We start from the raw sequence: 15,658 nt of genomic DNA on the forward strand, positions 1-15,658 counted from the left end.
GAGCTCCTGAAGCAAGAAGGGGTGTGTGTGGAACAGCCCAGCAATTTCAATAAAACGCATGATACGAGTGAGCGAACTGACAGAAGAAAAATCAAACAATGATGTAGTGACATTTAAGTGCACCAGTAATTATTTTATCTCCCAGGAAAATAACTATGGGCTGTCTTGACTGTCAGAGAATATTCTTACAGATGATGGGTGATGTGTTTGCATGCGAATGAGTCTGCTCATGTGTTTTTGTGTAAATGAATGCCCCATATTTCATATTGTTCTCTAATTATGCTGCCCCCTATAGGAGAAGGAGAGAAAAGCTCCAGGCACACTTGAAAGAGACTCGTAGCCAGAAAAACTACAACCTCAACTCTTCCAGCCTGGCCCGTAAACCCAGCCTTAGGCCCCAGCAAGGCCTGCAGATCCAGAAAGTAAGTTCCTCTGGTCCTTTTTATGACTGGCATTAATTTATGTTTTGTATGAGAATAGTACATGGATATTCTTAAACTGTAATGCATCTACATCTTGCCTTCCATTGTGTCTCTACTAGTGCATTCAGACTTTAAAAGACCCTAGGAAAATTGCTTTTTTGAAAATGCCATTTTCTGTGTTGACGCATTTCCAATTGAAACAGGAAGCTTGGAGGGGACATATCAAAAGGATTTTCTTTTTTAAGAAAGTCTTTTGAGTTTACGGTTTCAGTCTGTCCATTGAGTCTAAATAAGACCCCAAAATGATTCCATTGACTGAGAAAACATTTAATGGGTAAGTTATTCAGTGCCTGATTACAAAAATCCTAGAAAATCACCTGATGCACTGCATCTGAACTATGTTATTATGGCCATATATGGTTTAGAAATAATAGCTTAAGCTAACTAAAGATTATGAAATTATACATTTCTTGTTCTTTCTTTTTTTTTTTTTTTTGGCTTATGTTTTGCAAGATACGTGCTAGCTTAGCTTATCGCTAGCCAGTTAGTTGGCTTGCTTAGCCTAAATCCTGCACAAATGTTTAATCATTACTCAAAACTCACTTATTTTCTGAATGTTATCATTCTTGAGTTGTGTTCTGTATTCCGTTGTGCCTGATTCTATTCTACTGTATGCTGCCTTATCTCTATAATGCTCTTTTACTGTTCTGTATTCTGTTACTCTAACCTACTTATTATTTTTGTTTGTTTTGTTTGTCATCATTGTCTACCCTATTGGTGTTATCCTTGTTACATGTACATGTTAAAGCAGGGGTGGGCAAACTTTTTGGCTCAAGGGCCACACTGGGTTTTAAAATTTGACAGAGGGCCGGCCCAGTAGCAGATTATGAAACACGATCTCATGAAAGTGCGTATCTATACCACGAATTTTATTTCTCCTACCAGAAATGTTTTTTGCGTGCATATGCTACGCACTGTAAACCCCTTGGTTAGGATTAGGGGTGTGGAGTGCGTGTGTGCACGCGTAAACTGCGTATCATAAGCACTACAAATACAATTTGTGGTATTCGCACTTTCATGAGATCGGGCTGAGCAAACACTTTTACATTGTGGCAACGTCTGCGCGAAATTAAACAACTGAGAGACGACATTCTGACAATACATTTTTTATGCTAGATATCCCCCATTTAGCATGTTATGTTTTGAGGTTAATTTTGAATTAGTCAGATGTTAGATAATTATAGCCATACTTTTTAAATATTATTTATACTTATTATTATTTAATGGGCCTAACAGTAAATTAGAAACAAAACACCTGCAAGTGTACACTTAGAAGAGTAAAAATGACAGAAGGTTATGTTAATTCAACTTTATTAAAACTGCATATGGCAATCAATTTGCACTTCCAAACGTCATACATTTGTGGAAAAAAACGAAATAAACGAATATTTAAATTTATTTTAAGAATAATAAAATAAAACAAAAAGCAAAGGCAGATCAGAACATTTAATGAACAAAACCGGGTTCTGTACATGGCAGACAGGGGAGCGTAACGTTAGTCGAAAGCCGGGCGATAAAGGTCGGTAAACGGAATCAGTCAGGATACATCCACAAATCCAGAGGAGCAAAGAAACTAAATAGCAGACAAATCAAAGGAAAAACTAAACAGGTGTGCAAGCGGTTACCAAAAATGTTTTTCTCTGTGAGTTTCCAAAAAAGGAAAAAAACATTAACGTGCAACAAGTCTATGCGCTTAAGTAGCTGTCTGTTTGGTTTCCATGGTGACGCGTCATTGCTTGTTACGTGACACACCGCAGCCACAACAGCGCTGAATGAATGATGATCTGCTTTCATGTCATTTTTCCTTTTTTACATTTGTTAGCTATGGCATGAAATATCTGATATTCTGATTGTCAAATATATGCAACACAGTATATATATATATAACGCAAAGTATTGCAAGAAAAAGGCAAAATGAATGCGATCTTAAGAAATCTTTTTTAAATACTCGACGGGCCGGATTAAACAGCCTAACGGGCCGTATGTGGCCCGCGGGCCGTAGTTTGCCCACCCCTGTGTTAAAGCGTCCTTGAGCACTGGAAAGGAGCTATATAAATAAATCGTATTATTAGTATTCTCCCCTAAAAGTGATCGGGCAGACCAAACCGTAAGTCGTAAAGACTTGAAACTTTGAGGGCTAGTAATACTCACACCGCCTACAATGTCACCAAGGCTCGCCCCGATCGGTCTGACAGGGGCGCTACAGCGGTCAAAAGTATGAATGACTCATAACTCCTAAACCATCAGGCATAGGCTCAAGTGTCTTATATTGGTGGAATCCTTGGCTCAAGGCGGACACAACGAATGCCCCGGATTTGCTCATCGGTCTGGGGACATTTTCGGGTATTTTGGATTTTGTGAAAAATCTACTTTTGCGAACTAGTCCTAGGTTTTTGGCCCGATTGGAACCAAACCAAACAAACTCGTGAACGGAATGAGATATTTTCACCAAACTCAGCACACCTATGTAACCGCTCATGCTGTGGTTGCGTAAAAATCTTTTTACGCATGTGCTTAAACCGCTTGAACCCCAATAATTGCTGCTCGCAGCTATATTTATTATTATTATTAGTTATACATTTTAACATATTAGGTACAATCAACAGGCAGAACAAATTGTTTGACACCATAAACCATGATTTGCTACTTGCTACTGGCAGGCTGTTGCAGGGGGAGAAGCATTATCATTCTTGACAGCATTTGATTGGACAGACATTTGTAGTGCACGTAAAAAGTATTATGAGTATTTTTTTATCTATTCTCACAAAAGAGAGATTATAAAATGTCAGTGCATTTATCTATCAATGTTGTTAAATGCTAGAAGTACTCTAGCATAAAGTTGGCCTCAAAGCTAAAAGACATGAGCCACTTTTCCACCGTCGGACCGACCGGTTCTAAGTCCGGTAAAGAATGGTTTCAGTTATATTTTGACTTGAGTTTGATAGAATGCGTCTCAGGATTGGTCATTTGTCTGTTGCATGGCTGCCAGTTTCCCTGCCAGTTTCTCCAAGCGCACTATTTGAGTGACGTAAACAAGTTAATAATAAAATTAAAAGAAATATCTGATCATCTTCTGCAGCCGCCTATGTACATCTTATACGTCTGTAAACTCTTAAGATGAAGAGAGATAAAGCGCAGCTGGTATCGGTGTACCAATACTGAGGAATAGCTGTATTGAACCGTTTTAAATATTTCAGTATAGATATGTATCGAAAACTTTATTTTTTTCGTCAACACTTAAGAAACCTAAAAGTTTCGGGACTGGAGCCCCAGAAACCACCCCCTTGCTCCGCCCATGATGTGAGGGCCTCCAAATATTTTCTTTGACAAAGGAGGGTCTTGAAGTCAAAAAGGTTGAGAACCACTGGAATAGAAGCCACAAAACTCCATCATTCTATATAGTCAGGTTCTATCTGATAGTGATCCAATCACTGAAAATACATGTTTAATGGGGTTTCTGAGACAAATCCCATCACATCTCTTGCTCATCAGCGGGTAAAACCAAGAACAGCTGACGCTTTACACCACTCAGCTTGTTGTAATGAGGCTCTGTCACAGCTATTCAGGCTAAGTCTCAGAGGACAGCCACACTAATAATGGTAGTCATGCTAGTCCATCACTGAGGGTTTGTGATTACTGCATCATTCTCTGTCTTTCCAGCTCAGAAACGGTGTGCCAGTCCAGTGTCCTAGTGAATGTAGACAGTGCATCCTGTTGGGAGATTTGGTTAATATTTTTCACTTTCTCAATCGCCCCACTAGCCGATCTATCACAGATAAGCCGATACAGACTATTTGCATGGCAAACACAATGGTAATTTGAATGTCACTCAAACCCAGTGAGATGTTTAATCGTTACAGCAATCGCACGATGTCAGAAAACATGCAAATGCTAGCCAAAGCAATCAAAACTAGGCCAGTGACAAGCACAGGCCTGCTTTTGACACATGATGTTAGTTTGTTTTTTCATGACAACCTTTTTGTTCTTTCAGTAATTATATGAATTGCGGTGAATATAGGATGAAGTGACTTGTCAATCATTTGACACATATCTGAATTAGAGAAACCCCTGGTAGCAATATCTTTGAAACTTATAAGATTACTAATGTAAGATATGTTTCCATCACATTTCAATGTCAGCCCTAACCTGTGCCTCATATATATTTCATATGCACCCCACTCTGTCTGGTGCACCTTTTGCTGAAAGTTCAACCCACAGGCATATTGTAAGGGGTTTTACAGTCAAAGACCCAGAACCAGATATGATGAATGAAGACCCGGAGTCAGAATTATAATAAATTAAAGAAAAGATTTACTGAAGATAGTTTGCAGTTTCATCAGCAGAAGTCAGCTTCAAGACTCATACAGGAGTTCGTAAGCCACCCGGTTACAGTTACAAAGATCACAACAATTATACCCTTCACCAAGGTCTAAGCTATACGTCCTTGGTTCAGGTTGAATGATTCTCATTGGCTAAGAAATAGATAAACATAGTAATTTTCCACACATATACAGAGACAGATTGAAGCATATCTCCATTGATTATGCAGCTGACACTCGGAGCCTGAAGTTAGGCACGTCGTGACCTTCCAGTTCACAGATTTGGGTTGCTGGGCGCCAACATGTCCAGAACAACAACTAATCAATCTCCAATAATGCCAGTGGTTCCTTAACATGCAACCAAAAAGACTAACACACACACTGACACACAGCTTTTCCAAGGTTGGATTTGGCCAGGCTCTAACTATAAACAGGAGAGTCGTCTCAAAACATAAAGATAATGCGTTCTTTCTCTCAAGGAGAGCTACACTTTAGTCTAACTGGAAAGTAAGGTTTTAACTGAGAAAGGTTCCCTTAAACTATAGACTTCAATGACCCCTGTGACTTATAGTCGTCAGGGTACCCTAGAAATCAGATGTATGTACTGACACGCTGAAGATCTTTCTTAACAAAAACAAAACATCTTTCCATATTTAATTTCTGGAAGCCGGGCTAAATGAGCAAGCACTGTTACTGCATTCAGATATCAAATTAGAGATATCATTAGAGAATACATGAGAAGAACATTTCAGTAATCACACTGGTAATTTCACACTGGTAATAACAAAGTAAAATCTCACAAGCCTAGAGAAGTCATTCAACTCATGTGACATTTAGAGGAAAAATATTGATGAATACCTTTATTATAATTAATTATTACATATACATTGAAGCAGCAGTTTATTCCAAAATCCACACCCTTCAATATAAACAAACATTTATAATACGCAGGTAACATACAACCTGTCTGGTCTAGAATGATATTTTAGGCTGATGTTTGCCATGTAAATGTGAATTATTTGTTGTTAGCTTTGCCCCTGCATACCACACAATTTTTTATTATTATGGATGTGAAATATACCATTCAAACCGTTGACATGTGGCTAGCATGAGGGTGAGCAAGTTGAGCAATTCACAGCTCTCTAAACCCTGTCACATGTAACACATTTACTCCAGATATTCCTCTCTGGCATGGCATTTAAAACAATTACCATCTAACTTGGGACACATCATGCAGATTGCTCAAGCTCTAGCCATGTCATAATGGCTAAATTAAAACATCCATTATATTAACATCCCCTCCTAACCGTCCTTCTGAGACACCAGCATGTATTCAGCCTAATGCAACTATGTTCAAAGCAGGTGCATAGAAAAGAACATAGACATGTTAACTTCCAATGAGCTCATTATTCCCCATATCCCATGTATTCGCCTCTGTATAACAAAGTCATGCTGTGAGGAACTCGCTCTTATAGCTTTGATATGTGCCATGATGATGTCTGAGGTGATCTCTGCTATGCTACTTAGAAATATTTTGTAGAGTTTCTTTTTTTACAAGTCTCAATTTTCAGCTTATTTGTATTAAACACCCACCAAAATAACATTTCAGTATTTATACATTTGACAGCTAAGCCTCTTCAAGCCTGTTTGTTTACAATCATTTTCTGGCAATGTAGGTGGCTGTGCTTTGAAAAATGAATCTTCCAGATCAGAAAGATGCTTTCAAAAGATTTCGGACAAAGTCATTGATCGCCTGAACAGGTTATTTTGAGTGTGGTCAAAGTGCATCTCCACGGAAAAAGAAATTGACTGCTTCAGTAATGATAGGCTTCTAGCTTTTCTAATACTAGTTACCCATGTGATAAAGCGTTGAACTTCAATTCAGAAATTACCATTTACATCTTAGAATGAATTAGCTTTTTCAAACCTGTTGCATGAAATGATTTTTAAGATTTTTTGTAGCACTCTGAGTCAAAAAAATTAAATGTATACTATTGCTAGAATATGTCTGGGTTTGAGAAAAAAAAAAAATTTGAACTGATGTTTTAATTTCATGTGTCACATGTTTCAAGCACTACAGAATGACCATTTTAGCAAACCATATTCTTTACCTTTTCTGAATATTTGGCTTTTATTTTTCTCTCTGAATTCACATAGTCAGAATGTATTCCACCACATCCTCCCACAGATTCATTTCTACTCTTTCTCTGGCTCCCTTTTTCCTTCTGTATACATCTTTTTTTTCTCTTTATATATCCTTCCCACTCACCTAATATTTTCAATAGCACATTCACTGTCATCATGAGTCTCTTGATCATACAGCTATGCAATTCATATTAACATAGAGAGAAAGATGGTCATAACATAAAGTAGCATAACATAACTGGCTAAATGTCAGCTAAAGTCTAAAGTAATCATAAACTATTTTTTGTTTTGAATTAAAAGATAAAGTTGTATGTAAGTGTTTTTAAACATATGACTCATTTCAAAATAGATAAAACTTTTGACTTGACAAAACATGGGCTTTTATTGCCCATGGTATTGTTCGTGGGTTACATTTCACATATGTATTGTCAGCTTACTTCAGCCCAGGTTTGAAAAAAACAATGTCACACTTGCATATGTCATTTCTTTGTCAAGGCAGTGTCAATATTTCACAGGCACAAGACATTTCCTCCAAGCTACTGTTATATCACAAATGTATAAAGTCATTTAGGCTGGAATGTTACATGACGCATTCGAATCATAATGTAAAGATGCTCCCGGTCATAATTTGCAGAACGGAAAATAATGAGTTACTACATTATGCACATACACTGCATATTTTTAAGCAATCACAATAAAGTTCCAGTGTTTCTGTAGCTCAAACAGTAGAGCATGCACTAGCAATGGCAAAGTCAACTGATAAAATGCATAGAACACAAGATGCAAAGAGGGCTACTGAGGTATAAAGTCTGCATCGTGGTGCTCTTTGGATGTGGGATAGTTCAATGAGCAAAAAACATGAGGCCAAGGAATGTAGAATGTAGAACAAATATAAAAAGCTTTTATTCATGGCTATAATATTTTAAAAACATTCACATATGTGGACCCACATATTTGTTCACATTTTTATAGTTTTTCTACATTCTCAATGTTTTTCCGCATGAAATGTAAGTCGCTTTGGAAAAAATGTCTGCTAAATGCATAAATGTAAATGAGGAAAGAAAAATGATGGGGGAAAAACAATATGGTCTCTACTACCACTGCACATTGTTCCCCCATAGAGGAAGCTATTGGGACATTGCTTGGATTTACGTAGTCCTGAAAGTGAAACTCTAGTGCCCTTCTCTGATCCCCCGTCAGCCATCAGTTCTCTTCCACTCGACACTGTGAAGTGAAGGTGGGATAGTGGAGGAGATTAAGTATCTCTCTGACATTTAGATCATTGTGTGCATTCTGCCTGAAGCAGAAAAGGGTTTTTATGAGGAATTCTTTCAAGGTGTGAAATTTAAATTAGATTTGTCTGCAGGTTCCATAGAGGTCTGTTGGATTATCTGAACATCAGTGGAAACCATCCACTGACTCTTTGTCAAAGCCAAGAATCAAGGCAAAGAGTAGAGAAGATGACTGAGCTTTCTGGATATATTATCCAACTGGGACTGAAAAAAAATGTATTCATTAAAAGTGTAGGTGACAGTTCATTGAATCGCCCATAGACAACAGTGTAATATTTAACATTTGTCTTGCATATTGTGTTTTTTGCAGTATTATAAACCCACAAGGTCCTTGCCACCACTTGGAGGCGCTGTTCGGGAGTCCAGTTTCGCTCAAAGCACTGCTGCCTCTACCAATCCTCAAGGCACATTGACAGGAAAACACACCAGGTATGATAATAGTGATATTGCTTCTTAAACAATCATCACAGAAAATTCTTAATATCGTCATAAAACCCTTTTTTAAAATCCTTCTAAAGACTGCTCTTTTTGCATAATAATTGAATGGCATTGCAAGAAATTTTGACAATGATTATTGTAACGATACAGCATAAAGACCATGTGCCTCTGTCATAAAGCACTGAAGAGAGAAATTAAATTGCATACAATAATGATTGCGGTACATTTACAGAATAGTACAAAAATTTAAATAATAAATATAATTGGCAATACATACATGCATTTCTGTAAAAGCAAAAACATAAGTGGCAACAGTATATGGAGATTAATTTCACTGTGAGGAAATGTGATTTTTTTTTTTATGGTCAAATCTCTGTTGTAATACAATATGGCAGTTTCATGTTTTGTTCCAAAAGATGCAATAACGTTCAGAAGTTTAAGGGTCGGTTACATTTTCGAAAAAAGTCTTGTTCACCAAGCTGCATTTTTTTGACAGTAAATACAGTAAAAGAAGTAATTGTTATGTATTCCCGGGGTTTGTGTACCTTGTGTTTTTGTTGTTTGGATTTTTAGGATGCATTCTGCAGTTCTTATGGTTTCTGTGTTTTACTTTCAGTGTTTACCTTGTTTCCTCATAGTTACCCTCATTTATCTCCATAAGCTACTAATCACTTTCACCTGATCCTTGTTCCAGCCTTTATTATCTTGTGTATTTAAACCCCAGTGTTTCCCATGTTCTTTGTCTGGTGTTGTCTTGTTGGTTTCCTCAGTTTTGTTTCTTGTATTCCTTGTTTTTCTGAGTTAGTTTTTTTGTTATATCAATTCTTATTTCGTATTATATCAGTGTTAAAACAGTTGTGCTGCTTAATATTTTTGTGGAAACTGTGATGCATTTTGTTTCAGGATGCTTTGATGAACAGAAAGTTCAAAAGAACATGAGTTATTTGAAATAGAAATCTTGTATTAAACATTATAAATGTCTTTACTGTCACTTTTGATACATTTGTGTCCTTGATGAATAAAAGCATTAATCTATTAATCTATAATTCTATTTAAAAAAAATCTTACTGACCCCAAACTTTGGAACGCTAACATATGTCTGACAGGTGGCTAACTCAGACAAGCTTAACAGAGCTTCCCGTAGGAATTTCCGTGAACAGTGTGATTATCAGTCAAATGTGCTCATAAACTTATCGGATATTATTCTTACATTAGCTGGAATGAATTGTAACATTGCAAAGTATTTTTGTCTGCTGTTTTTCATTAAAGAAACTGTTAAATTGCACAGTAACATGATTAAAAAGTGTGGAGACTACAAATCAGAGTAAAGGCAAATACTTATTACAGTCAAATCATTTATGAGTGAACTGAACACATTCGCACATTCTTTAGTTTCTATCAGCACTACAATGACGTGAATCAATACGTGAAAGAAAATATGTTAATTTACCTTAAAGCAAATGTAGATGTTCTTACTGATGACAGCACTTGCTATTTACTTAATGATTTGTAAAAAGAAGTAGGTTACTATTTGGATCCTCTCTAGATAACTATTATGTGACCTGGCAGCAGTGTTTTAAAGTATGTTCTAATAATATCCATAAAATTGCATTTACAACTATCCATATAATTCCACAATAGACTTGCATTGGAAAAGCACAAAAGCTTGTCTGAAAAAAATGGACTACAACAATTGCTAAGGTGAGATTGCTCAGAAATGTTTTTCAGACAGCTTAGAGAAGGTCTGGAAATGGAGTTTGTTTGTTGTTTAAGGATTTAATAGATTGTTAGGTTTCATTGAATTCATTCATTCATTCATTAAAAAAAAAAAAACTTTTGATTTAAATGATGGTCATCCACACCCAAAGCACGAGCGTGGATAAGAGTTCTCGTGTGTCATAGGGTTTTATCGAGGGGTTGGGGTGGTCTTTGATGGCAGAGACAAATCCTTTCAGCCCTGTTTAATCCTCATACTTTCATCAAACTAAACGTTAAGCCCTGATTCCACTCTGTTTTTGTTTGTGGCTCAGTGCACTCTTGCAATCACATATCTAATTTTTTTTTTTTTCTTGCAATTTGTTTGCAAACAGCCTTTGCCCCTGTCCCACCCCTCTCCAACTGCTCATGTCTTCAAAGGATCATTACAATGTAACTGATTGCACTTGACTCAGTGTAAGGAAGGACTTAAATATGCAGTGAATTATCTCTCTGTTGGAGACTCATCTCTAAAATCGAGCATGAATTTCTCTTCAGGCTATTTTTTACCAAATAGTCAAATGTATGCTCATCACTGCCAGCGGTCTTATAGGTCAATTAATCTCCATGTTGAATGTGGCCCCATTCGGTGGAAACGTATGTACAACATCTCCCTGTAGTTTTCCTAGCAGTATCACATAAATATCTAATTGGGAACAAGGTGACTCATTGGTAATGTGCTCCGTTTTTTAATGATAGAGGAGATATATCTAGTACATTATTCTCATATATACATATATATATGTGTGTAGACCAAATCCTGAATTCCGAAGTGTTGTTTATTTCCAGTGTCTTTCTCAGCAAGCTTTATACATGTCCTTCTTTGTAAAACATTCAGCACACCAGATGGAGACAGAGAGAAAGTGTGAGTGTAAAGCATTTAACATTAGGACACTGGGATAGAAATTCTCTGAGAGAAATAAGATTGAGTATCGCTGCTTTACTTTGTTCTGAGTCGTGTGCTATTTTTAGGATTTCCTCACAAAAAAAAACATTAGCAGAACAAAGACAGATGTAAAATCTTTAAAATATCAGTTTTATTGTATTTATTTGATCAATTGTTTGTTTGTCTGTTATTTTTTTTGTAAATATATTGTTTTCTTTTGTAAAAAAAAAGGGGGAAAAAAGTGCCATTTATGTACACTAGCTAGTCAAACTTAAAATAAAAATGTAAAATTAAGGCAAAAAACAATACCTTCTAATAATACAAATAATTAAAATAAAATACATAATTTTTAAATAAATATTGTTGTTGTTGTTGTTCAGTTCTCTTCTGATGCGTTTAATATGTTCATCTGGCTTTGTCAAAGCCCCACATCAAGATATTATTTATCCCTGAGTAAACATTTACTCTTCAGATTTGATCCGTTTCTCTCTGGGGATCAGACTGACTCCAGCAATAACGTGAAATTTAACACAAAAGTACAAATAAAGAAATCCGTGAGTGATATGTTTTTTGTTTTATTTTAAAGGAGCGGTTCCCTTTCTCATAGTCCAGATCAGAGGACTCGTTCTGCTCTTCGGCCTGCATCTCGCAGAACACCACCCATAACCACAGGATGTCTGAATGCCATTGGTGGAGCAAGAGATTCTGGTCCTGCCTACCAACATCTACAGGAAGTAGACAGCTCAGAGAGGGAATCAGTGAGAAGGTTAGTTAGCAACATTAATTTGATACAGGTCAATGAGCTTAATACTAATTATTTAATGCTTGCGCATAGTCCTGCCCCAATGGATTAAACTCTAGTCCGTGAATCTCTGAGGAATGGGATGCATTAATGCAATGAAAATTGCATGCAAGGATTTTTTATTTTTTTTTGAGGTAGGGTGGTGTTCATGTGAGTCAGTTCTGGTAGGTGAAACTTTGTGCCTCTACCAGGACCCCTCTGTCCGTTCCCTCTATCCTCAGATTTATGAGCCAATCTGTAGTTTTAAACAGAGACTATTACACTCACTTTTTGTAATTTTTTCTGTTTCTCCTACTGCATCTTAGATCTGAATTCAAGAAGTTTTCTTCAGGTTCAATATATAAAGATTAATTTAATTGTTTGTTTGTTTTCCTCCTAAAGTGGAAGGAATGATTTATTTTTATTTTTTTACATTTTCAGCATTTACATTACATTTTCTTTAGTATGTAATGTTGCTGTTTGAGGTTACAAAGCACAAAGTCCACTCCAAAGGGAGTTATTCTCTGTATCAGTAAGCACTGTTTCTGAACTCCCTGAAATGCCTTGGTTGTAGTCTTGAGTTTATTTCCAGGAACGTACACGTCACAATATCCCTCATTTAAATAATTCCCGCCCAGGGCATATGCAAAATAGAGGTGTGAGGCCTGGTTGAGTTGCATTAGCAGTGTGTTTTGCCATGTCCAGGAGGTTATGGGAAGGGCTGTGACATTTCCAAAACACACAAATTGGTTAACCAAATACAACACGCTGATCCAGCAGACCAATCAGATCACATTGAGTTTTTTGGAGGGAGGGGCTTCTTAGAGACAGGAACTGAAGAGAGCATTACAGACAGATTAGTGTTGCAGAGGTGCTGCAACAATGTAAAATATGTGAAAAATAAGGTTTTTTTTTTTTACATTCAAACATGAAAACTTATTCTAGTAGACCCCAAAAACAAAATCAAGAGTTTGTGAAAGGGCATAATACTGTAGGTCCTCTTTAAAAATCTATATACAGTTTGTTTCTGCCTTAGCTTTTCAGCAGCGTTCAACCCCCAATACAAACGCTCATGTATGATGTTACCACTTGTGGGCAGGGCCCTGTCTCTCTCAGGCAAGAGAGGTCCCATGACTGGTGGTATGTCACTGGCAAGGTTTACTTTTTATTGTATGGCAAAATACATTTACCCAGAGTGTATCTTTAATGGATTTGTGTATGTGCCATAAAGCCTGTTTTATAACGGCTCCCAAGTTTTCAGTGGTGATCGTATGCTTTTGTCTCCATGCCGACTGTGAGAGCAACAAGCGGGCTTGTCTGAGCTCTATTATTGAAGTTCTGTATGCAGGCATGACTCACTGAGACAGGAGGGCACTGGGGAGTGCTGTCTTTTCTAGGAGCAGCACAGCTAATAAAAACCACACTGTCATAGCCAATTAAACAGCCAGTGATATATCAATGGAATGGGCAGTCCTGGATAAGTTTGCTAGAATGGTCCAGTCATCAACCCGCACACACTATAGGCTATCCTGACCCAGCTAGTCCTCGTGTTCTATACAGGAAGGCTTTGCAGTGCGGAAGACACCACCTCCCTTAAAATCTCCAACGGGGTCTAAGCACTGACCTATTTCCAGCCTTCCAGCCTGCAAAAGAATATTTCTCTGCCGGAGAGAGCTCCGTTACCATAGAGACAGGCTGGGATACGGGACAGGAAAGAGAAGGAGAGAGCGGGAGCGAGACAGGAGAGGAGTGACAGAAAAAATGGAGAGAGAGAGACAGAGATAGAACTGTTTTGCATATGACAGCAGAAAAAAAATATTGGCCGTCTCATTCCTTCCGTCCCAGAAAGCTTGCTGTTATCTCGCTAGAATGGCTTACGTAGGGAACAGATTACTCATAGTGTTATTGTTCCCAGTATTTTTAGATCGAAAGGTACCTGTCATACCCCCCTCTGGGTTGTCTGGATTCCCTCGAGCTGGGTACTTTAGCAAGTATATAGACAACATTTATAATTGCTTACTCATACTAAGTCCTGCCATTTTGTATAAAACAATTCAGATATTTCCCAGATTGTGGTTTACCTCCTATTGATAAAGTCGGTATCTAAAACCTGACCTCATCAGCTATGTATTTGTCTTACAGTGAGTGTTTGCTTATTAAAGTGTTTTCAGGAAGAGGCTTTCAAAGAGGCCAGGCTGTTCATTAAACAAGACCTCAAAGCATGCCCTGAATGTATTTCACTACAGTGACACCCATTGAGCTGTTTTCCTTTCAGCCTAATTTATTTCATGCAGGTATCTGAAACTGTTACATGATATGATGAGAACAACAGCATTGCAGGAAATAAGGTTATAAATCATAATTTGCACTGAGCAGCACACCAGTGTCACCTACTAACCCTCAAAAGTGATGTTTCCTCCTTGCTTACACTGTAATAATTAAAATAGCTGGAAATTATCTGTCTATCCGTGAGATACAGAGAGTGAGTGTAACTTACATTTATATAAGCAGACCACCAGCAGTCTCCTTTTACAATCGGGCAAGCTCTGATTTGCTGACTGTGGTTAAGGACAGGGTTTTCTTTGTTTCTTGTTTTAAAGAGATAAATAATTGGAATTTGCCAGGTTTGTGGCATCAGACCATTGAAATATATTTAGTTTCATTTAAGGGACTTAGAAAGTATTCTGCTTTGTTTTCTGAGTTAAAGGAACACGCCGACTTTTTGGGACTTTAGCTTTTTCACCGTATCCCCCAGAGTTAGATAAGTCCATACATACCCTTTTCATCTCTGTGCGTGCCGTAACTGTCTGACGCACCCTCTGCTAGCCTAGCTTAGCACAAAGACTGGAGGTAAACGGCTCCAGCTAGCATACTGCTCCCAATAAGTGACAAAATAATGCCAGCATTTTCCTATTTACATGTTGTGATTTGTATAGTCACAGTGTGTACAAATAACAAGGTCACATGAGACACAGCCATCTTCTAACCGTATACATAATGGGAACTATATTCTCAGAAAGCGAAGCACTGCTACTTGGGCGGAGTGATTTACTCCAACTCTGAGGGAACTCTCTGCTCATCACCACAGGGCTTCTCAGGTGCTGCGAGCAAATCACTCCGCCCAAGTAGCAGTGCTTCGCCTTCTGAGAATATAGTTCCCAGTATGTATATGGTTACTGTATACGGTTAGTACTGAAAAAGGTTGGGAAACACTGCTCTAAACCATCATGAAGCAACGGTGAGAAGTAGGGTACACACGTGACAATGTTTGTTTTTTATTACACCACCAAACCCATGCTACAAAAGAACCAAAGAATCGTGTAAAATCCAGTAAACCTTGAGATTATTACTTGTGACGCCTGTGCGTACGTGGCAAGTATAAACCAAGCTATTCGTTTTGGATGTAAGTAAACATTTAAATCACAAGTTGATACATATTTTCTGCTGTTTTTCTGGAAGATGGGTCTTGAGGATTGGATAAACTTTTCTCTAAATGGCAGGCAGGCAGGCTCTTCCTCTCTGCAAGCAGAATAAGATGCAGTGTGAACCAGACCTTTTGT

General features: G+C 37.6%; 1 protein-coding gene across 2 annotated transcripts in view; it reads left to right on the forward strand.

Moving 5' to 3' along the window:
- nrg3a (neuregulin 3a) overlaps positions 1-15,658 on the forward strand; it is a 321,197-nt gene that overhangs the window by 300,717 nt on the left and 4,822 nt on the right. The window contains exons 6-8 of one of the 2 annotated variants that reach the window (XM_084093546.1): positions 296-422; positions 8,549-8,667; positions 11,904-12,083. In XM_084093546.1, the coding sequence (XP_083949672.1) occupies positions 296-422; positions 8,549-8,667; positions 11,904-12,083 (426 nt within the window). The remainder of the gene's footprint in view (positions 1-295; positions 423-8,548; positions 8,668-11,903; positions 12,084-15,658) is intronic. The other variant, XM_084093547.1, reaches the window with a different exon arrangement.

The sequence above is a fragment of the Abramis brama genome, assembly GCF_963993115.1.
Source record: "Abramis brama genome assembly, chromosome: 19".
Lineage (NCBI taxonomy): Eukaryota > Metazoa > Chordata > Actinopteri > Cypriniformes > Leuciscidae > Abramis > Abramis brama.